This window comes from Cryptomeria japonica, chromosome 1 (genome assembly GCF_030272615.1).
Source record: "Cryptomeria japonica chromosome 1, Sugi_1.0, whole genome shotgun sequence".
Classification (NCBI taxonomy): domain Eukaryota; kingdom Viridiplantae; phylum Streptophyta; class Pinopsida; order Cupressales; family Cupressaceae; genus Cryptomeria; species Cryptomeria japonica.
The window spans coordinates 311,685,029-311,710,940 of record NC_081405.1 but is presented as its reverse complement, the minus strand read 5'-3'; the positions used below and the strand labels follow the sequence as shown (position 1 = coordinate 311,710,940).

Genomic DNA, 25,912 nt, shown 5'->3' with positions numbered 1-25,912 from the left:
TCCCACCCCCATCATAGCTTGTGGATTATTTTGCATGACCCGCGCACATGCTACTCCTACATAATAAGCTAATATTATCTCTCACTAGGGCATCTCCTCAACCTTACCAGTGAGTTGGGATAATTGGAGTCTCATGGTTGAATGAACTATATTCTAAAATGTCCTAAAAAAATCATAAAAATCATAAAATGTCTTGAAAAAATCCTAAAATATCCTAGAAAAATCATAAAATATCTTGGAAAAATCATACAATGTCCTGAAAAAATCATAAAAATCATAAAATATCCTTAAAAAAATTATAAGAATAATAAAATGTCCTTAAAAAAATCATTAAAAATCATAAAATATCCTGAAAAAAATCATAAAAATCATAAAATGTCCTTAAAAAATATTTAAAAATTCATCAAAATCCAAAAACATTTAATAAACATTATGAAGACACAAACACTTCAGATGAGCATAAAGCTTTGAACTTCAACAAAATCATGATGTGATGAGATTACGATTGAGCAGACATAACAACATCGTATCAACTTATCAAACCAAACACGATAACTAGACAAGGATCATTTTGGTATAATACATAATGTCTATTTATTTGCTTGTCTTTTGCTTGTTTCATATTTTATCTTTTATGACATATTTTTTAGCTTTTATGGGATGTCTCTGACTAGAAATTTTATCTCTGGGATGTCTTTGACTAGAAAGGCGAGGATGGGGCATGTTCACTTGTTTGTTGCTTGTGGATTGTTCCTTAATAATATGATGACTCATCTTAGGACATGATTGTCTAGGATCATCGAGGGCATATGGGTCTTATGTGAACTAGGGCATTCCTTGATTGACTGATGTGTTTTCCTGCATGCGATTGGTATGATGATTCATTTGGGTCTAAGTCATATCTAGATGAGTTTATCCTTTTTTCATAATAAGCATAATGATGATATAAGCACTTAAAAAAAGTACAAGAATTCTCATCACCTTCGTATCCTCTTTCTCATCACTTTTCTCCTTTCATCACCCCTTTCATCTCACTTTTTCATCATCTTCTTCATTCTTTTCATTGCAGCAAGATCAATCAAATGCTTTATCCAGCTATTGCATGTCCCTGAATCTTTAATCGCTTTATCAAATCAATCAACTTGCTTCTCACAATCTCAACGCCCCTAGATCAATCAGCTAATCATTGGATCACGTTATCTTGCACTAGCATGAATCCCTATTAGCTCAATGAGCTTAACCAACTTATCAACTTGGCTATACTATTCATTTTCATCAATTGTTCAGTTACGCCTTGAACTAATTATGCATTTTCATCAAATGTACATCTCAACTTAATCACTTACGCAATATCAATCATCCAATCTCATTTTCATAATATATCGAGAGATCAATCTCCATCAATTTGTTAGATCAATCTCTCAAGGGGGCATATCATATCAATCATCATCCTTTCCAAGATATCTTCGAGGCATGTATTAGTTTATCATTTTCTTTGAAACAACATGATAGGGTTGCATTGTCTCAAAGGGGCAAAATGTAGACACATAAAAAATTTCATCCTAATTGGCTTTAATCATGGGTAGATCCATTTCATTTTCATGCATTATTCCATCTATTATTATTTATCATCAATATTATCAGTAATATTATTATTATTATTTATCATTTACCCATTAATATTATTAGTTATCCATCATTAATTCATTAATATTATTATATACCATCAATAATATTTGTATTATCATTTATCCATTATTAATAATTATTTCATTTATCATTTAATAATATTATTAATCTATCATCTATTTATCATCTATCATCTATATATTTAATAATAATATTATTATTTATCCATTTTCACAAACATATGCATAAGCATTTACGTTATTCATTTATGCTTTCTCCTCTACCCATTTACATCCACATCACACATGTGGGATTAAACTCTCAAATCCTATTCTTTATCCCACACTCATCCCACAATCTGGATCCACGAATTGAACTTCTATTTAAACAGTCTCTCTACCTCATTTGGGGATCATCCATTGTTTGCATCTTTTTGATATCTTTCATGCACTCTTGCATTTTGCTTTTTTGATCAATCTTGCATCTTTGATTACTTTGGGTTCATCTCAAATCTTCATTCACCATAGCCTCTTGTGCATGTGCTTCTGAGAGCATCATTTTTTAACACAAGATCTTGGTTGATAGAAGTGCAATGGAGTGAGATTTTCTGCTTAATGCATGTGCATGTGTGTTTTTCATTTTGGTTTTACATGTTTGTTAGCTTGCAGGTTCTCCATTGGGATGATGTCAAATCATTTGAATCTTGGCTCATAAGATCTTAGGCTTTATTTTTACATCTTCAATGGGTATTAATGAATTGAACTAGCTGACGTCATGAAAAGACAACACCTCAAGAGTTGCAAATGCTTTGAGTCCAACAGTCAGTAAAATGTTGAACTGTCGAACCATGCTAGTGTAGGGTACATGGGTTTTGATATCTCCTAACTAGCCAACTGCAAAGGCTCATACACTACAAATGACCGATAAAAAAAGAATATTCTTTAAGGGTAGTTGGGCAATCGAGAATTTCTTGAACTTATGAACCAAAAGAAAAGGTTCAAAAATTGAACTTAGAATTGAAATTCTTGATAAAGGAAAAAACCTCTAAGTGAAAATATACAAAATGGACATAAAGATGAGACTAATGCATATAGAGGTTGGAGAGTAAGATGCCACAAATTGAGCTAAGAAAAGAAAACTTGTGAGGGTAACAGAAAAATAATAAAGAAGAGGAGATCCAAGACAAAGGCAAGAGATTATAGATCACCCAACAAGAAGGGTGAGGAAGTGCAGTGTGACAAAAAATGGGTAAAAGATAAGCCATCACAAGAGTAAGAGAGAAAAAGAAAAATAATGGAAGAAGAGGGATGATACAAAGGAAATATATAAGAGACCACCACCAATAAAAATGGGTAGGAGGTGTTCAGGATAATGAAATAGGAGTATAAGAGGAGGTGGGGGGATGGAGAGGGGAAGTCAAAGCAAGAGGAGGTGAAATGGCATGCGAGGGAATCCTAAGTGTAGGATTGAAAGAGAAAGGGAGGCTTCATAGAAAAGAAGAAAAGGTGATTTAAGGGGAAAAGGGGAAGTGAAAAAAGAGGAGAGAAGAAGAGAGGAGATGGAGAAAGATCAATAATGATTAGGGTGGTTGGATAAAGAGGTAAATAATGGATGCAAGGAAGGACTAAGGTGCTAACACTCAACTTGGTTGAGATATGTAGGGTGAAATCTAATAAGGATTTTCTCATGCAACTTCCTTTTGAAAAAGCTATCTTCCTTGACTAAGACCTAGGTGTTCTCTAAGCAAATGTGATGGTTGGTGATAAATGAATGCTTAGTTAAGGTAGATTTATCAATGTAGTTATGCCTAATGTTAGCACTATACTCTTTAATCCTAGGCTAATAGATATGCCTATTTCTCGAATGTAAGGAGTACCACAAGAGCAAATGACCTTATAGACACTATAATGGAGCTTTGAGCGTGTAGAATCTTTGATAGATAAAATGAGATTTCTAGTAGTGAAGATTGGTTTAGTTGATTTTTTTATATTTTATTCTTAATTTTAGTAGTCAATTGTATTCATCAAAATTATTCTTAATTAATAACAATAAATAATTATATAACATGTTATATTTTGTTTATAATGTCTTTATTTGAATATCAAACTATTTTTTGTAAAAGTTTGGAATGGTTAATTTCTACATATAGAATGAAATGATTTATATGTATGAGAGGAATTAAAAGAACATGTTAACAATCTTGCATTCCTATTTCTTTGGCAAATGTGATGAAAAAACAAGAAAGAAGAGCTAGGAAAGAGAATAATTCATATCATGTCCTTCATCAATGTACATCTCTAAAAATTGAGCTCTAATTCATCACCAATAATTAATAATTTGGTTTTAAAAATTCACAATATTGTCTTGCAATTAGAGTGACAAGTCCTATGATTGCCACTATTTCACTTTCTTTATTGCTACTTTTATTGGACTTTATGTGTTTTAAACTATATCTCAAACCATACTTTTACCTAGATAATGATATATATGACAAATGGATATATGAATATGTTATGAGAATTTATATGGTTGATATATTGTCAATGTGTTGCAAATGATGCTAATGCAGATAAATTCTTGTCTTGGGAAATTAACATATGACTTAAGGATTTGTAGTCAGTCTGCAGCCAAAGAAACTCGTGCCTTGTTGTTTATGTGGAAGAAGTTAGAGGGTTATCAACCAAAAAGTTGTATTGAATTTGTCTTGCTAATAAATGAAGGAAAGGATTGTAGGAATTTGTGGAATAATGGAGTTGTGTTTCATAAATCCATGTGCATGAATTCTACGCATTCTTGTCTTGTGGTTACTGTTTGAATAAAAAGTCCAATTTGGATTTGGACTCATGTTAGAGTTAGTTGATGTTTCAGTTTCTATTTGGAATAAGTTGTCCTTGGTGCTAGGGAGGATTGACACATGTTCTTAGTAGGATTAGGAAAGCAATTGCTCCACTCTCGCAAACTGTTCATTTAAGTCCTATTCTACCTGAGTTGAGGATCTTCTAGAACACATGCATATGTAATCCATATTAGATTTTCACCTAGATTTTTAAGTATTGTTACTAATGGTATGCATTTATCAATATGAATAAAGTGGATGATTAGCAACATTCTAAGTTAAAAGGTTGTTTGTGATTCGGGTTACATCTCCTCAAGCAAGGGCCACTTGAGGTAATGTAATTCTCTCTTTGATTAGTTTCATATCTAAAAATGCATAAGTTAGATTGTTTTTAGTTTTATAGATTCATTGCTATGGTTTATTTAGTTTATATAATTTGTTTATGTAATCTATTAACATAGTTGATAATTAGAGTTCAAGTTGCAACCAAGTCATTACATTGTTTACCCGCAACCACTAGTGAGTCAAGCTACCAAGTTACCCGCGACCACTACTATACAGAGAGAATTTCAATTTAGTGTCGTTTATTCTTTCATTAGTTTTTAGTTTCCTATTGTAGCATCCTAAACTATACTCACCTATAATTTTGTCCTTACTTAGCCCTCACTTTGGTGTTCATCCTCTAAGGCCTAACTGAAGCATTGATTCCGCTCACACCAAGTATCAAACACAACTTTTCACTATCTTTTCTATTTCCCCTTGATCCTAGAGCCCTAATTTCCAAGACCATGGTACCCAACACTATGTTTCTCTCAAAAAGGGCCCATCTTGGGGCCTCATAATGATCACCTAATTTGGGCAAGGACCTAGATCCTATGTCGGCCAATGTCAGAAATTCAATTTTTTTTTTTGACCAGCAAGTATAAAGGAGGTCTAACCCTCACATTTCAATCCTAAGCAATCACTTAATTGATCAATTGAGCAAGCAATCAGTCTTCTATGAAGCATTGGAGATGACATTCATATTATATGTTTTTATGAAGACTATCTAAATGAAACCCTAATTCCTTGTGAAAACAAACAAAACTTCATTAAGGGTATATTATTATGTTTTCATTCATTTTCAACCTTTCCCTGAAAAGGAAAGTATTTTATTGTGGTACTTTATTTACATTTTAATTCAATTTCATCGTTAATTCCAAAACTGGGGTTTGACCCAAGGCAAACCCCTATTCCCAACAATTTCCCTCTTTTTCACTATGTGTAGGAACAAGTGCAAAGCTATGTTCAAGAGGGTCAACAAGATTTGCAAAGACAAACAGGTTCACCTTTTGACGACAAAATTTTTTGAGGACCAGGGTGACCAGCAACACAGTCCCAAAAATTTAGGTTGAACTTCTGGGAACATATCTGAATCATCCTCTTCTACCCAGCTCTATGTTGGTGGCTTTGCATGACATTTGTAGCTCATTATTTATGCTCGATCTCTTCAATAATTCACTATTTTGCCCTAATCTTTAACAATTCAAAAATTTAATTCAATCTAAGGAAGAAAGAGCCCCATTAGAAGGCCTAGAATCAAATTAGGATCTTGGTCTATCAAGCCTAGACCTATCAAATTCCTTCTTTCCCCAATGTAATGGTAAATTAGGACATTTAGTGATTTTATTATCTTAATTTAACCCTAACCCCAATTTTACTCCATTGCATTTTGGTAAACCTGAAATCTTGCACCTTAATTTTTTATTTGTGATCTTAGATTTGATTATTTATGCACTTTCAAATTCAAATTTATGCTCACAAGTTCCATTCTCAATTGAATTACATAAATTTAGAGGTTAAATTCACACAAACCCTAATTTATAATTCTAAATTTGAACTTGTGGGTTGCCTAATTTGGATTCATTGTCTCATATCTAATTACTTATGCATTTGAACATTCAAATTTGCACTCATATGTCTCATTTTCAATTGAATTACATAAATTTAGAGGTTGATTTCACAAAAACCCTAATTTATAATTGTAAAAGTCACAAATCAAATTGCTTAATTAATTGGTTAATCAATCACTTTTACAAAATTTTGCATTGTTTAATCATTCTTCAATTTGTGCATTTAAATTTCCCTTCTTTGTGCATGAGTTTTGTTACCATTAGTCCTACCTACAATATTCTTATGAGAAGAAGTTGTATAATTAAGGCTTCCCAAGGTTTAATTACTAAGGATATGGAGCTTAATTTGGATAACTTATTTCATGAGAATGTTGGTGGTTCCTCCAACCCAACAAATGATGTCATTTATCTTCATTCTTTTCATATTTCTCATGATGAGGATGAATCACTAACTAGGGATACCATTGACCAATTGGAGAAAATTGATAATGAATTTGAAAATCTTCAACAATGGATGAGTCAACAATACCTGAAAAGTGAGGCAATACCATTGATTGAAGGACTAAAAAGAATGGTGCAAAGTGATAAATTTGGTGTTTATTTTTTGTGAGGCCTTGCTCATATTGTTGACATTAATATCACTCCTATCAAAATTTGTGCCAAAGTCCTTGGTTACTCTCAATCCACTAGTCAAGTCAATCATTCTATTCCTATGCCTACATCCTTGCCTAGTGTGCCTACATTTACATCTTCTATCATGACTACTTCCACACAAAATGTTAATCCTACACATGTTTTTCAATGGGGGAACCTTGTTAATCAGAATTCGTATATACCTCATTTTGTGAGTCTTCCATTTGTATCCCAATCAGCTCCCATACCCACATATCGTAGTGTTCCACTTCCTTATTCCCAACATCCACCTACATACAACAATGTTAATCCTACATCACAATTGAATATGTCCAATTTTAATCCATGTATTAAAGAAACCATCAATAACTTAGCTCAAATTGTTTCATCCCTACAATAGCAATTGGATTCTATTACCCAATCCCAGTTTAATGTGCCCACATTTGATGTAGTAAGCCCATTATCTGATGACATTATCTATGTTATCCCTCCTAAACATATGGAAGTCTATACATTAGAGCTTTATAATAGAAAAAGTGATCCCTTGACTCATGTGAAAACATTTCAAACTCTGTGTAGTGACTTTGCTCATGATCAAAGATGGATGACTAAATTGTTTGCTCAAACCTTTAGGGATAAAGCCTTGCAATGGTATTGTTCTTTGCCTCCTCATTCTATTACATCACTTCAACAATTAGCTAATTATTTAATTCAAAAATTTCACTATAATATTGGTCCTAATATTACTTTGGCTGATTCGATTCATTGTAAGCAATGAGTTAAAGAAAAAGTGACTGATTTTATTAGTAGATATAAACATTTGTATTCTCAAATTGCTTATACTATGCCTGATCATGATGTTAAAATAATTTTTATTGCTAATTTACAAAAAATACATTAGGGATAAGATTCTCTTTTTTTATTTTACTTCATTTACGTAGTTGTGTGCAATGCTTCATAATTATCAACTTCAAGTGAGTCAATTTGAAACATCTTCTTCAATGGCTCTAGTTGATAAGAGTGAGAGTGCTCAAAAATATTTTGTGAATTTTAAACCAAAAAAGGGATACATCAAGATAAATGACAACATTAATACTCTTGGTGGCAACCACGACATCAGATGTGGTCCCTTTATCCAAATACTTTAGATAAGAATCTATTGGTCTTTCTGAGTCTTTGCATAGTATAATGTCAAAATTGATAAATAATAATGTGTTGAAACTTTTCCCCATCAAGACAATTGATACCTCCAAAGATTTTCCACCTTACCATGATCCCCGACCCTTTTGCCAATATCATCGTCAACTTGATCATGATACTAAAAAGTGTTATACCTTAAGGAGTAGGATTCAAGACTTAATTGATACCAATACTGTATTCATAGCTGGTGTGAATGCCAAATGAAATAAATCTATAGCTCTTCCAAATAAAAACCTCCAAATACTTACTAATCCTTTACCTTCCTATTCTACTAATGTGGTTGAGTTTGAGCCTCTTACATATTCTCCCAATGACCTTGGTGTTGAGTCTAATAATGTTGTGAATCTTGTTGATAAACATACACCTTCTAAAGACCTATGTGTTACCTTTGATCCTAGTGATACTATTGATGCACCCGATGATCCACTATATATCACTACAAGGATCAAAGACAAACTCTCATGAGGTATTCTCATTGATCCACTGTGTATGGTGAATGTGATCACTAAAGAATATCTCTATACTTTACAATTTCATCAAGTAACATATGATAAATTTGATGTAGTTGTCAATGTGTATGATGGTTTTTCCTGCCCTACTATTTGTTCTATTACTCCTCCTGTTGAGGTTGGTACTAAGTTCTTAGATGTGACTTTTTCTATCATTCCTACATTGGATCAATTTCGTGTGAAGTTGTGACATCCTTGGATCTCTTCCATGAAAGCAACCCCTTCTACTATTCATAAATGTCTTAAATTTCCTTATAATGGCAATATCATAACAATTAATAATAGCATGTACCAGCCCATGTTGAGGCATGGAGATGTCACTATGAGAACTAGAAAATCATGTGAGTAAGAAACAAAGTTCTTCCTCTATGTAATTCAATTGAGAATGGAACTTGTGAGCATAAATTTGAATTTGAAAGTGCATAAATAATCAAATCTGAGATCACAAATAAAAAATTAAGGTGCAAGATGTCAGGTTTACCGAAATGCAATGGTGTAAAATTGGGGTTAGGGTTAAATTAAGATAATAAAATCACTAAATGTCCTAATTTACCATTACATTAGGGAAAGAAGGAATTTGATAGGTCTAGGATTGATAGACCAAGATCCTAATTTGATTCTAGGCCTTCTAATGGGGCTCTTTCTTCTTTAGTATTTAATGTATTTAAAGTCTTCTAAAAGCCAGGTTCATGAATATGGGTGTCAGAAGATGCATGCACATGTAAGACTATATTTGTAATCCAAATTAGAAAAAAAAAAAACTTGTTTTTCAAAAGCCACATGAATATTATAGAAATACTGAAACAAAATAAAATTGGTTTGCCGGCATAAATAATGGCCAAGTGGGCCATAAGTTTGCAGGAAGTTTTGGATGGTTGTGCAATAAAAATGTATTAATACATGTAGAATGTTTTGATAATATTCTACTTAAATAAATGAAAGAATAATGTTGTGGTAGCTCAATATTAATTTATTCAAACTATTTCAAAATTCTAAATCTGATTCTTATGAGGAATGCCAGTATGAAGTTAGTTATAGTATTTAAAAGAACCTAGTTGCACTAGGTGGGGTTTGCAAATGACAAGTTCTAGAATTATCTAGATGCCTTGTGGGTCTAGTCAGGCAATAGAGATTGTAGTCTATGTAGATTTTTTTTTTAAGTTATTGAGAATCATGGCATTTGCTTTTATGGATTTTAAAATGTTAACAAATGTTTTATTAGTTTTATAATATAGTATTGTAAAGGTGATATTCATATAGGTTTATGCAAATTTTATTTAGTATTGGATTTGTTTTGAAAAAATGGTTTAGTATAATTATATATTGATAAATGATGTAAGTTTGTATGATTTTGGGTTCACTTTTTTAATGATCCTATCTTCTCTATATCTATACACTTTCACTCACAATCTACATTTATTACATTTTCATGATTAGGCATCCATACCCTGTATGGGCATCATCGTTTTGTATCTCTAATCAATCATGTGGCTATAGATGTACACATTAAAATTCCAACATTCAAATTCAAATTTGGTTGACTCCTGTCTATTTCAATAGTTGATATGAGCTGACTAAACACACATTTGCATTGTTTATTTCTATGTCCTTGTATTTAAAGGCATATGATTGCACCCATTTTGGATATTTGGAAAAACATTGAATACTATTCACTTTTAAGGAAGGAGTGTGCAAGGAATACTTCAATTGTAGCACCCAAAATAATCTAATTATGCATTGCATCATCCTAGAGCATTTGCATGCTTCGACTTTGTTGTCCCCACTTTTTTTTCACAACTCTAAATCTAGTCCTATCAAGGGTGTTGACCTAGATGACAGTACAAAAAAATTGTGATCCAAAGGTATCTCCTATGTGTTTGTAAACATTGATAGTCCTTAACGTTAAATGAGAAGTAAATTCTAAGTTGGATTGTAGAGCATAAGTTTGCAACTAGAAGGATCATACCCATGAGCTACCAAATAGATTGAAGGCTGCGAAAGTGATCTATAGGTGCATTGTTCCAAATTATAGAGATTGCTTAGCATAGAGTTCCAAATAGTGAACATATCCAAATTGCCAATTTTGGTATGTCAAAACTCTAGGAATTATGCCACACCAAGTTTATTTTTAATCAAACCTAGAACTAAGTACACTTAGATCTTTCACATTTGATTTCTTAGATTTTATTTAATGTTTCAATTATCACCCTCATATCTATCATTAATTAGACTATGTTGATTTATACTTATTGGTGTATACATCTTATTAGATTACCCTAGGATGAACCTAGGGGAAGTTTATGTTCCTTTACAGTTTGATGAACTTGTATTCTTTTAAATGATCTAGTTTCCCTAGGGTTTCTCATCAATATTATGAATTTTTAATTTATAATTATTTAATTGCTGAGTCTTATTTTCTAAATAAGATCCTTATGTCATCCTTGTGCTTCATTGATATATCATTTTTCTAAGGTTTGGTGTATTTATTTATATTTCCTTTCTTTCACATGCACCCACCCACCCTCCTATTGGATTTAAGAATATAGTTAGAGTTTATATATATATAGTTAGAGTTATACAATTTATTGCATAGTCTTTCTAGCCATACCTTCTTTACACTTTGATAGAGCTCTAGCATGACATCATGGAATCTCAAGGTTATCTATCCTTCGTATCTATCCATACTTCTATTATCGATTATGAAATCTTTATACAATTTGTGATGTGACCCATTTATTGTTGGACCACTTATGTCATTCTATCATGTAAATGGCATCACATCATCTATGGAAGCATTATATTGTCATATGTGCACCTTTTCTTTATTTAATATTTAGTCATTGTTTTCTCTTCCCAATTAGATACCCTTACAATAAGTTCCTCCTTGATCATCATATATTGTAAGCTTCTTCTATGAATATTGATAGTAGTGTGTGTGATTCTAATTGTGTACTACTTTTGAGAACCTTTCCTTCCATGACGAACTTTAATACGATACATCTATTATGGATACCCATGATATTATTATATCTTCTATTACTAGGCATGATGCACTATGTGATACATCTCATGAAATTATTTATCCATGTATTATGATTATATTCTTACATGTCATGATGATTCTATTATTAATATGGCTTAAACTTCTTCATTCTTTACATCTTAAATACTAAGCTTGTAATTCTATTCCTACTTTTTATGCCTTAATTATGCAACTTAAAAATCCTAGCATAGGCATGCGAGAATGGGGTAAATACATATGCTCAATCTAATGATACCATCACCAAGATATATCTTTAGGATCTAGTGTGTTGCTTTGAAATTGTAGCATCCTAAATTGTACTCCCTTACAATTTTGTTTGCATTTGGGCACTCACCTTGGTGTTCATTCTTTGAGGCCTAACTGAGACTTGATTTTTCTCACACTATGCAAATTTGTCACCATTTTTACTTCACACCTCATCCTGCCCTTAAATTGTGGTCCCTAATTGGGCAGGACCAGGGTGTGGTGCCTTGGTCCCCTCAAGACCAAAGCACCTAGCACCCTAGTCCTCCCAGTTAGGAGCCAATTTTGGGCCACTTAACGGTCATGAGATTTGAGTGGGAATTCTGGCTCCATGTTGGCTCATGTTAGAAAATTAAGTTATTTTTTGATGAACAAGTATAAAAAGAGGCCTACGCCTCATTTGATCATTTGACAATCACATACACATCAATTCAATTTGACATCAAGCAATCAAGTATTCAAGTTCAAGTGAGCAAACAATCAGTCTTCTTTCAAGCATTGGAGCAAAGATAAGGTCAAGATTCAAGCATTAGAGTTGAGAATCATGTTCTATGTTGTTGGAAACTTTATGAAACCCTAATTCTATGTGGAGACAAACAAAACTTCAAAGGAGGTATAAAATTTGTGTTTCAGTCATTATTCAACATCCCCCTCAAAAGGAGAACATTTCCATTACTTCAATTCAATCATATTTCTTTACTATTTCATGGTTAATTCCAAAATTGGGGTTTGACCTAAGGCAAACCCCTATTCCAAACCTATTTCCCTTCTCTAGTGTGCCCATGAGTAGGTATGAAGCTACGATATTCAAAATTGTCTTTATTTATAGTGACAAATCAATTCCCCATTGGAGTGTGAAAAGTGCGGAGGACCAAAGCGACCACCATCCCGGTCCTGACAAATTGGGAGCTCCTTCTAGGAACAAATCTGAAACCTCTTACAATTCTCAGATCCAGGTTCGTGGATCGATCCAACAACTGTAGCTTATTGTTCATGCATTTTTATATTGATTCCAACACATTTACTCCAATTTCAACATTTCTACAATTCAACTTAAAAGAGGGTAGTCCAATTCGATCTACTAGAACTTTGTTTCTTACTCACAATAAAGTGTGATTAATAAATAAAATTACAAAGTTCTTCCTCTATTTAAGTTTTAGTAATTCAAATTTAGAGATATAATTTTAACTTTTTAATTGGGTTTTTCTATATTTATGAATTTAGATATAATCCGAGGCTGGGAAGAACTCACCAATCACTTAGCAGAACTGATGCAAACAAGAAGGGTATTGTTATCTAGGAGTTGGCTCAGGACGAGGAAGATAAGTTGGTTTGGAATTGGAAAGAGTTTGCAAGAATGCCTCCACAGTCACTCCCTCAATATCTCCGTAATGATTTGTGGTATCGGAAGTGTGCTTGTGTGGGAGATTACTTGTGCTTCAACAGTTTATTTGGTGGCAAGGTGTTTGCCAATAATCTAAAGGAAGGGTTTTGGCAACGCCTTCCTCCTTGTAAAATTTATTTCTTTGAAAGGGAACCGATGATGATGTCCTTCGAACCGAAGTTGAATCATTATTAGTTCTTAGGAAAATTGAGAGAGTAAAGGATAACATTATTATCGTGATATATGCTAGAGAGGGAGGGAATATGGTGGTAGTATGTATACTCTTATATGATTTGTTCAATGTGTGGGTTTTTCTATTAAATAGATATGAAATTGAAATTTTTATGTAATTTACCTTTTTTTTTATATTTTCTATTAGATAATGTATGAAATTAGATATATATAGAGAGGACTTTTCTAAGTGAAATCTTTATTTGTATCATTTTAGTATTTTTTAATTAAATTGTAAGTATTAAATATTTACTCTTGCTTAATAATTGTCTTAATAATACATTTGAAATTTTATATTTATTATAATTAATTTAAAATTAAAAATAAAGTATGAAAATACACTATAAATCTATCAATTATAACATCAATATTTTAAATTTCTTAAACATTTTCTTTTCATATTGAAAACAATCCTTATATTACTCTTTGTCGAGTTTACTTTTTAAAATGCTACCCATAGTGAAATGTTATGTGCTAACGAAAGATCAAACCAAGATGCCTCAAAGTGAAGGAAAAAGATCAAGGTGAATTGAACATATGCATAAAAAAAAGAGATAGGAATGGTAGGAAAGTGTCATGGAAATAAAAAATTAAATGTTTTCTTTTTGTTCTTAATTTTATTAGTACTTGTTATGAGGTTAGTATTATATAATCATTTTTTCTTAACTCGTCATTATTCAACTATTAATATGTATGATCCACTATCTTAATGTAAATTTTGAGGCAACATTTAATTTTTGAAGTATTTTTTACAGTCAAACAAATAATTAACCAATTATTTAGGATCTATAAATTAATGGGGCAGTCACTAGATTTAAATTAATATGGTTTAATCTTTAGTACATTATTTTTTAGTATTTTTGTCTTTTATATCTTGTAATTTTCTATTAGACGCAAATTAACATTTTTAATAATAAATTAAATAAATTTAAACGACTAAATTTGATCTAAATATTTTAAAACTTATATATATAATCCCACTTCCCATTAATACATTTTTATTGTTACAAATTACCCTCTTGTTTTTGTATTTATATGTTGTAACTTTCACCAAACTAAAGTTAAAACAAAACAATATAATAAAATTTAATATAAAATATAATATAATATATTAAATAAATTTAAAAGATTAAATTTAATATAAATATTTAAAAATATTTTGAATATTAATATTAAGATTATTTTAGTTAGGTTAGGTTTATTATTATCATAAATAATAATATAATGTAACTAAAGTGGCTTGATTGCAAATATTTTGATAATTGTCATTTAGTGGCAAATAATGAAACTATTTTTGAAACCGTTTATTTTATATGTTATAAACAAAATGACTTCAAATTAAATGATTAGTTTCACCATATGAATCAAAAAATATTGTGAACATCAAGAAGGTAGTATAACACAATGACATATTTATTAGAAGTATTATGAATATTATTCATCTGTTAATGTTATTTTTTATGAATTCATATTTTCTGTATTATGATTTCTAATTATGCTCTCTCATAGTAGTCATCTAACATTGTTTAAAAATCCAAAGAGTCCTTCATGAAATTACAAAAATGCCCTCATGAAATTAAAAAAATGCCCTCAATAGGCCTTCCATTAGGATATTTTTATTTTTAACACTCATAAAGGATGGAAATCTCAAGAATTCTCAATTAACATTATGCATTTGATTTATTTTTTATTTATTATATCCCTATGATATTAGCTTCTTAAGTGGTTCACAATTTTTTTTAATTTAAATAACTCTGTCTCTGGTACTATAATAGTTATTTTTCCTTAAGTATCAGTAGTGGATTAACCTTTTACTTACCATAGATAATTTAATATTAAGGTGTTAAATTCACTATTTATTATTAAGTGTTTACACGGTGTTTTAATAAGGTATCAAAGTAATTTATTCAAGTAATGATAAACTAATTACTCAGAATATATAAAACATTGAGATAATGATTTGCAATGGTGAAACATTAGGGCAATGACTATATGAAATTGAACCCCACATGCCTTCACGACATGAAATAAAAATTGTTCTTACACAGAACCCCACATGCCTTCATGACATGAAATAAACACAACCCTGGCTAGGACACTCCCAGGTGTACATTGTACCCCGAGTTGGACACACACTGTATGCCCCTTCTCCAATGCCCAATGTCCAACCACCAGACCTTAACTATCCTCTGTTTTGCTCCTTTCAATTTATCCTTCTCTTTTATTTTTCTCTATCCTATATTGGTCTTTTTCTATAAATTCATAGGTCTTAAATAATGTCTCAAGGGTGCTTACAAAAGTCACACACCTTCATAATAATGCTCAAAATTAGATTTATTTAATACTCTTTATTATTTCCCTAGTAATTGAGCTATTGTCCTTAATAGTAAGAGATGCATCTACATCACAACTCAAAATAAAGTGTGATTAATAAAAAAAATTACTAATATTGAATATTGGTATACTTCATTATAATTACATGTTCTATTTTACTTCATCTATATCTTTTGAATATAATACTTTAGCCAATAAGTGTTGAACTTAGAAGTTGATGTTTAGTGTGAAACCTATGTTTATTTAATCTAAAAAAAAACATAATAAACTCAATATATATTAAAGTAATAATCATTGGAAATCTCGCTTTGAGTACTACTAGATCATGCATTTGGGTTTGTCGAAATCCATCCATTTGAGCCCCCAATTTGAGCTTTGAAGGCTAGAAATTTGCAGAAACCAGTAGAGTTTTTTTTGGCAGGGGGGGATCTCTAACATGGAGGTTCAGTAGAGCATATGTTCGATAGAGAGGGGTATTATTGAACCCCTTTTCTATTGAAAACCCTTGATACAAATTTTTTATTGAATGCATTTTTGGATTCATCAAAAGGGGGTTTCGATCGAACATGTTTTTTGCATTTGATCGAAAGGGGGTTTCAATAAAATGTGGCTAAAATTGAGTTTTGGACAAAAGAGTCAATTTCTTTTGTTGAAAAAAATGTAGCCCACTATTGTGGGTTCACCCACTTGCATTGAGTCTTCAAGTGCAATCATTGATTGTTTCCAAGTGACTAGGAAAATAATTGACTACTATTGTTTCTCTATAATAGGTGATGTGGTGCTAGAGGGATCCAATATCGATGTGTTTAATTATTAGCGGCATAGGACAAGTGATGGGTAGAAAGTTGTTGGGATGTTTTAAGCATTGCAAGAGATAAATTCACCTAATAGACCCATGCCTATGAAAAAATATACCTTATAACTATTTACAATAACTTAACTTTTGTCAAATAAAAATGACATAGACTTAAAATAAAATGAACAAGACTGAGCTATTACATTTATAAAGCATGTAAAATTATATCCTCTAAAATGTATCAACAAATAAAATGAATACAATAATTAATATGATGGTGTTACAGAAAATGATTGATTACTATTGTATCTTTACAACAAGGGATCTGGTGCTGGAGACATTTAGTGTTCATATGTTTGATTGTTGGTGACATGTGTCAAGTGATGTGTGGAATTGTTTTTGGCATGCTTTAGGAATTGCAAGTGATGTGTGAATAGTACAATTATGATCATGGAAAATATATCTAAGGATAAATGCATTAAAACTATTTATAATAACTTAGTTTCTCAAGAAAAATGGCTTAGATTCAAAATGAAATGAACAAGTCAAAACTATTCAATTTATAAAGCATGTAAAAATCTATCCCCTAACATAAATCTAAAAATATAATGAATCTACATTTATGAAATATATGTGTAGAGAAAAGGATGAAAACTCATTTTCTAAAAAGTGAAACTCCTAAGGATTGAGATTAGATTGCACTATTCAAAATATGGAAATGTAATTCCTAAGGAAGAGGATGACACATTGACTCCAAAAGAAGAATTTGACATCTCATTATTAAGAATCAAGAAATTAAATATAAATGAATAAATAAACTATTTATGCTCAACCTATGGTGATATAAATATTTAACTAAACTAAGACCCCATTAAGTGTATCTTAAGTACATATAATCACTCTCAAAAAGATAGTTATGTGTTAGGTACCCATCTACAAAATAATATCCTCTCAAATAAAAGAAAGATACACCTAAACGAAAAACTTATCCATATTGTGTTCATGAGGTGAAGAATTTTGAAGAAAGTATCTTTATGATGAATTTGAGGTTGTTAAGATTAGGTGTTTTGCACCTTATAAATCTAAACATACAATATATTTATTTAACATAGTATTATGTTGTAATATAGGAGCTACATGGAAAAGGATGTCCCACTTGATAGGTATCTTAATGTTTCTCATAAAAGAGATCTTGTTGTTTTGTGATTGCTCATGATTTATGATTGTCTTTCTCTTTTCTAACATATATTTCCTAGTGAAAAATCATTTTGTAATTATGGATACTTTTCATAACCCTATTTTAAATTATTTTTTAGATTATTTTTCTACCTATCATGTTGTGAAGTTATTGATAAGACGTTTAGTATCTTTCTCTAGTTTTACATGATGCTATCTTTATCTTTGCAAAAAAATATTTATTATATTTATATTTTCCAATTTACCCGAGTTAGCTTCAATCTCCATGTAGTTAATTAGAAGTTGTAGCATACAATTTTGTGGACATCACTTTCTTGATCATGGTTGTACCACTCAATCAAAATCTACTTTCATGTTCATTTCTTGATTTACTTTGGCATGCATTTTCATGGTAGTTCACATGCAACTCAAAATGAAGGTAAAATGGAATGACAAATATTGTACATCTTGTAATTTTCCCTTTTATTTTAGATTCACTATGACCTAGTTGTCTCTTAAATGCAATGACAAGGCACAAATGCTATTACTTTTTATGAATGGGTGCAAATGCCAAACCATTCCTATTTCTACACATAAACATATATATGCATATATATGTACGTGCATGTGTCTATGTATATATGTATATGTGTGTGTGTGTATACACACATATGTATGTATATGCATGCATAATGTATACTATACATATTCATATGCATACATACATAGATACATATGTTAGATCTAGAGATCATCCTAGAATAATTTTAAGAGAACATGTAAGATGCATTTATTGGCATAATTGGAGCACTTATTCCTGTATTACTTACTTGCATTGATATCTAGAATATCTATCGTGTGTTTGAACATATTTTCTTTGATCATTTATAAAGTTATTGACTCGGTATTCTTATGACATTTGTATTTGTAATTGAAAGTGACATACAACAATAGACAATAAGTTTATAGATTTTAAAGCATTCATTTAAAATGTCACTAAATTTTCAAATAAATCATTTTGAACTATTTCTCATGTTGTATCAAAATCCAATTTTTTTAACTAAATACTATTATTTATTTATATTTTAAAATATTTCCTTTCCACACTTTTATCTTAAATAAATTCTCAATATGCACAAATATAACCTACTTCTATTCATTTCAACAACTTTAATTAATGATTAAACTTACATCAAATCTGGAAGGATTGAACTTTGTTGGATTTGGAAAAATATCAGAATCGTAATGAAGACCACAATGATCGATTGCAAGAATCCAATCTTTTCGAATGGTAAAACCTGTAAAATGAAGAAATATATATTTAATTTGACTCAATGTTGCCTATTTATCATTACTTTTGATCCATCCAATGAATAAAACTGAGCTCTACCTTGCAAAGAAAAGTCTTGAAGAACGCTACGAGTACTCCATTGAACTGGGTTTGACATTCTTAATGTCTCTAATATAACCTGTTCAAAAGTGAGAAAAATAAGCTCCAAATTTTAGTTATTAATTAAAAAAATTGTTGAATAAAATTAAAATATAATCATAATTATTTGCAAAATATTCACAACTATGGAAATGATCCACATACCTTTGTAGTGTAAGGCATCTGGTGAATGTCATCCCATGTCAATTTAGTTACTTTTGATCCAACCTTCTTCTCATCAATCCTCTTGTACTCTTCCTGATATTTGAAAAAAAAAAAAATAAATAAATAAAAATAAAAATTATTATGTAAATAAATATGAATTGTGTGGTCTGCCTATGCAGATGTTATTGGCATTTTATGCACTTCAAATAGAAATGATTTATGTATATAAGGATACCATGAGTCTTTCTTTTGCACAAGGATTTTCCTCTAGAAATTTCACTGACCATGTGAGAGCTGCTCCTGTTGTGGCAAAACCTGCAATAAGAAGAGCAAGACAATTATCTTTGATTTGCAAGTCAGTCAATCGATCTTCTTGAGGAAGCCCATCTTTTGAAATCATTGATTGAATGAAATCATCCTTGGCTTCCAGACCCTTTCTTCTCCTATCCATAATGGTTTGCAATAGCCTCATAAAATTCTCTCTGGCCTGCAAATCAAAGTAGCAACTTGGCATAATTTTATAAGCATTCAGTTAAAAAAAGTTGTGATATATTTTATATATATATATATTCTTTTTGTGTTTTTTTAGCTTTTTTTTATTCTGATGATCAATCATAAAGTATGATAACATTGATAAATGGAATCAATATTTTGTAGAATGTTGAAGCCTACACTTAGATCTGTAATAAAATATTAGGATAGTGCATGCAAATTATCTGGCGAAATGCGAAATCTCTGTCCTGCGAAATTGCCAAGGTTTGCGGCGGGGGGGTGCAGACAAGTCTTCGCCTCATGTCCGCAGAGCATTTCAATCTACAGTCCGCAAAGCAAGAAAAACCCTGTAACAAATGAAGTTCGGTTTTCGGTTGGCAAAGCGGGCAAGTTTGGGGAAAATGCAGTAATTAGGGCAAAAATGGATGATGCCTTGTCACTACCCTCCGATGGAAACTGGCATATCGTTCGCTCGAAAAAGGCCAGGAAGAAGATGGGCGTAAGTAGAAACAGATCTTTCAACTTCGATTGGCATAAGTCCGCAGCCTCAAACCTTTATCCGGCCATCGGGGCAAACACGGTGCTGCTCGGGAAAGTGAGGAATTTTGAGCCAAAATCCAAAATAAAACCGAGGCGAATTTGTAAAAATTCCAGCAAAATTAACGGAACCCCAATTCAATTTATTTAGCAAATGTGGGGTTTTTGCAAAGTGGACGGGAATTGGAGAAGATACTGGTAAAATTATTGAGTGGTGGATGGCCCTATACCCGGGTCAGGTAAGTATATCTATCCTGGATAATAATTTTCTGGCAATTTTGTGTGATAATCAAAATACAAAAAATGATATTCTCTACGGTTCGGTTAAATTATATAAAGGTTATGGTTTTTTTCGTTGTGATTGGAAACCGAACTTTGATCCTCAATCCCATAATTTAAACAAGTACCCTAGATGGATTAGTCTGGGTACATTACCAGTTGAATATCTGAATTTTGAAATCCTAGAATATATTGGGGATCAATTCGGTTCTTTTTTGGGATGTGAAGGTCTAGAAAATGGGGTTGTAAAAATGAATATCATAATCTTAGTTGAATCTGATATTAATTCATTGGACTTAGAACCCATCTCGCTAGTATCGAACAGCGGGGAGTGGAACATCCAACCCACTTTCTATTATGGGGCTATAATTGAATCTGATGTTAGATAGAAAACATGCCCAGCGCTGGTTAAGAGTATCGAACAAATGGATAACTCTTTCTCAGATCAGCATAAAAAAACTCCAATAAATACATCCCCTGGTCACGACAATAGTCTGACTGTGGCTTACCCTGATGAAAATAGAAACTACACCTATAGCAACATTAATGATCTTGATAAAATTATAGATGAGGCAAACTCTATAAAAGAAGATGCCTTAGTGGAGATGACAAAAAGAGTCTCAAATTCGGTGGACTCATTGAAACTTCCATCTAACACAAAAGCAGACGAAAAATTGGAACAAGAAAATGAGGCAGATCTAGAAGAAATATCTTCTAGAATGGCTGCTATTCTTAAGGTATTTGATAATAAGGTAGTTGAAAATCTTTCTCCAGAAGAGGAAGCTGAGAAGAGGTTCCTAATTCAGGAACTCTTGGCATCTATGGATGAGGAAGAAAATAATGAGAATAGGTCTGGAGATAGAATAACTATTCCTGTCAATGACTTTTCAGTAGCTCAGCCCCAACTGGGAGAGGATAATGGTGAGGGAGTGATTGTGCCCCAGCAAACCTTAGGAATAAAAAACATATATGACGGGAAAAACTGTCCTGACTGCGCTAGAGAAGCCAAAAGTAGAGGCAGAAAATCTTTGAGCGAGTTAAGATTGCAGGATGGAAACGCTAAAGACCAAGGCAAATTGACAGCCTTCTTTGATGCTGGGAAGGGGAAGGGCCTTCCCACGGCCCCATGAAAATCTCTTCATGGAATGTTAGGGGCATGAACGCCCCTAACAAATAGCGTCTAATTAGACGCAACATTATTAAATGGAAACATGATATCGTTCTCATACAAGAAACTAAATTAGCCCAGGTAGAAGCTGAGGCTTTTAAAAGGAAATTAGGTCTTCTTTGCGGGGAATTTGTGGAAGCCAGGGGCACCTCTGGTGGTATTGGAATTATTTGGAATCCGCGTAGTATTAATTTTTATCCTATAGCAGGTAATAGAAATTGGCTATTGGGAAAGGTTATAAGCAAACACAGCAAATTTACTTTCACCCTTATAAACATTTATGGCCCGTTCCCGGATGCCGGCAAGCGCAGAGTTTGGTCAGAACTCTCGGCTATGATGGGGCTAGATACCTCTTCCCCTGTTATTCTCGGAGGGGACTTCAATGCTATCCTGAATTTATCAGAAAAAAAGGGTGGTATTCGTAGGGAACCGCAATCCTTAAAAGACTTTAAAGAGTGGGTAGCTTATAACAATCTTATAGATATAGAAACCAATAATGGTGTGTATACCTGGTATAATAGAAGATCAGGCTTTACACAAATCGCGGAGAGACTAGATAGATTCCTTTTTAGAGGGAACTTGAGTGATCTAGCGGTTAACCTCTCTGCCTCACTACTCCCATCTTCAGGATCTGATCATTACCCTGTCATCCTCAATATTGAGGGAGAGGCTACACCGCGGTGTTGTCCCTTTAAATTTGAAAAAATGTGGATGCAAAATCCAGACTTCTATGACCTGATCTCCAGGTGGTGGTCTGAGGTAAGTTTCCAGGGATCAAAGATGTTTTGCCTTGTAAATAAATTAAAACATATCAAGTGCAAGTTACTGAAATGGAATAGTGAAGTTTTCGGCAACATTTTTGAAACCAAAATGTCATTAGAAAAAGAAATCGCAGACCTTAATGAAAAAGTGTTTAGACTTGGAATGGATCAGGATAGCTTCCTCAAAGAAAAGGAGCTCCTCGGGAAATACGAGGATGCGTTATCAAAAGAAGAAATATTTTGGAAACAGAAGTCTAGAAAGAATTGGCTTCAAAATGGGGATAGGAATACTAAGTTCTTCCACAATAGTACAAAATTAAGGAGGAACACTAACGGTATTCACAAGATCATGAGTAATAATGGTATTCTACTGGAAGATCAAACTGACATAACTACAGAAGCGGTTAACCATTTTAAAACCCTGTTCAGCTCTGAATATTCTCTTAAAGATGCCAATCTTACTATTCTTAGGAAGCTTTGGAAGCTGTTAGAAACTCGGGGAGTATTTTAAGGGAAATCAACAACACTTTCATTACTTTGATCCCAAAAAAGGAGGAATCAAGAAATTTTGAAGACTTTCGCCCTATTTCTTTATGTAACACAATTTACAAACTTTTTACTAAAATTTTAGCAAACAGATTGAAAAGCATCCTTCCGTGCATTATTTCTGAGGAACAGACCGGTTTCGTACCAGGTAGATCTATCTTTGATGGCATTATTATAGCTCAAGAAGTCATACACTCGATACAACAGAATCGATCAGCTGCGATGATGATCAAGCTTGACATCAAGAAGGCTTATGACAAGGTTGATTGGAGATTTCTGTGTAAATGTTTAGAATCCTTTGGCTTTTCTAAACAATGGATCAATTTAATCTTCGAATGCATTTCATCGCCCAGGATATCATTGCTTATAAATGGTTCCCCAGCAGGCTTCTTCCAGATATCTAGAGGGATTAGACAAGGAGATCCTTTATCCCCTTTTTTATTTATCATAATGGCAGAGGGCCTTGGGAGAATCATTTCAAGTGCTCGAATGAATCAGATTATCAAAGGTATTAAAATCACTAATGGAATGGAGGCCATTTCCCACCAGCAGTTTGCTGATGACACAATGCTGATGGGAAGTGCGAATAGGTCTGAAGCCATGGCTTTCAAAAGGATTCTTGACATCTATGCATTAGCCTCTGGTCAGGAAGTGAACAGGAATAAATCAGAGATCTTCTTCTTTAACACTCCACAAAACATAGAGTCAGATATTTGTAATATCTTAGGGTTTGATAAAGGGAAACTCCCTTGTAAATATCTAGGGATTTCGATGGATAAGGGAAACAATATAAATTCATTATGGAAAGAATCCTTGAAAAGATGGATCTCAGGTTGAATTCTTGGAAGAACAAATGCCTATCTTCGGCTGGGAGATTAACATTACTAAAAGCTGTAATGGCGGCTATTCCGATATTCCAGATGTCCTGCCAGCAATTACCTAAAGGTGCACGTTTAGAAATGATTAAAAAGATGAGGAAGTTCTTTTGGAATATGAACTCTGAAAAAAAGAAATATGCTTTAATATCTTGGGATAAAATTAGCCAGCCTATCAGTATAGAGGGTGTTGGCATCAAAGACTTGGGAGCTCAAAACTTGGCTCTGGGGGCGAAATTAGTCTGGAAAATGTACACGGACCCGGATCTTAAATGGGTAAGGATCCTCAAAGCTAAATATCTCACTAATTCCAACCCTGATAGTATTCTGAGGACGGAGTTACTTCCGAAGGGATCCAAAGTCTGGAATTTTATGTTAGAATGTAGAAAGGTGATCAGAGACTATTTGTCTTGGGATATTGCGGATGGTTCTGAGGCATTGTTCTGGGAAGACTCGTGGGGGGGTTATTCTGCCCTTGACAAATCTGGAATAAGCGTAGAAGGTATTGAACATTGTAAATCAAATAGGGGCAGGTATGTCAAGGATTATATCAAGCTGGTTTCCAATGACCCCGCATTGGGTTGGGAGTGGAAACCCCTTGATGAGATGAACTTGTCAAATGCAGATAAGGAAATCCTCTGGAATAATTTGAGGAATAGGCATTTCTCATTACATAACGGGAAAGACAAGATAATTTGGGCTGGTAGTTCTTCGGGCATTTATAAAGCCAAAGATGGTTACTCACTTTTAAAACTCAGAAGAGCTGTAACCAATCCTAATATTCCGATTAGCCTTTGCTGGAATAACGTGGGTCTTCCCAAAGCTGGCATTTTCTCATGGGCAGCTTCCCAGAAGAGGATTCTTACTGCAGATTGGTTCTTGAAATTAGGATTCATGGGACCATCGAGATGCCCTCTATGCGAATCCGAGGAAGAAAACGTGGACCATCTGCTTCTTAGTTGTAGTTTCAGCTAGAGGTGTTGGGATTGGCTTTGCTCAAGCCTCGGTTGGCCGACTCCGAGACCGAGGGATATTTCAGAATGGCTGATTAGCTGGCAACCTCCCTTTACAAAGGATGTTTACCACTTAGTATGGCAAATAGCACCGACAATCCTCATATGGGAAATATGGAAGGAGAGAAACAGGCGGATCTTTAAAGATTCAAAATTGAGGGTAGTATCCCTTCTTAATAAGATCGAGGCTTCAATTGTGGAAAAAATCAATAACAAACTAAGACATACCCAGGGAAAGACTAATAATTTAACCAGATGGGATGAGGTTCTTCGATCTAAATGGATGGGTTTGATTATTCCCCCGTTCATGGGAAGTGGAGGTGAACAGTCTGTGATAGAAAGGAAGCTAACAAAGTGGACTCCCCCCCGAATGGGCTGGGCTAAGCTTAATTTCGATGGTTCCTCTCATGGAAATCCTGGTATAGCAGGTATAGGGTGTGCAATTCACCAGGACAACGGTGTACTAATTGCTAGCATTAATAAGCCTATTGGCTGGGCCTCGAATAACTTGGCTGAGTTCTCAGCGTTACGGGAGGGATTGATTTTAGCCAAATCACTTGGGATAAAATATCTGGAAATTGAGGGGGATTCATCGTTAACTATAAATGCAGTCAGGACTAGGGTAGTGTCAAACTGGAAATTGCAAGCGGAACTAAAAAGTATTTTGGACTTGATCAAATATTTTGAGGAAACTTCGGTCAATCATATTTATAGGGAAGGAAACACTATTGCAGACAAGTT

General features: G+C 32.9%; 1 protein-coding gene across 1 annotated transcript; it reads right to left on the bottom strand.

Annotated features, from left to right (window-relative positions):
* Positions 1 to 7,172: 7,172 nt before the first annotated feature.
* Positions 7,173 to 19,951, bottom strand: LOC131049721 (abscisic acid 8'-hydroxylase CYP707A2-like). Its single transcript, XM_057983785.2, has 5 exons — positions 19,736 to 19,951; positions 19,501 to 19,593; positions 19,297 to 19,375; positions 19,098 to 19,204; positions 7,173 to 7,280 (listed from the first exon to the last, which is right to left on the bottom strand). The coding sequence occupies exons 1-5, from the start codon at positions 19,949 to 19,951 to the stop codon at positions 7,173 to 7,175; spliced, it is 603 nt and encodes a 200-aa protein (XP_057839768.2).
* Between the last annotated feature and the right edge of the window lie 5,961 nt (positions 19,952 to 25,912).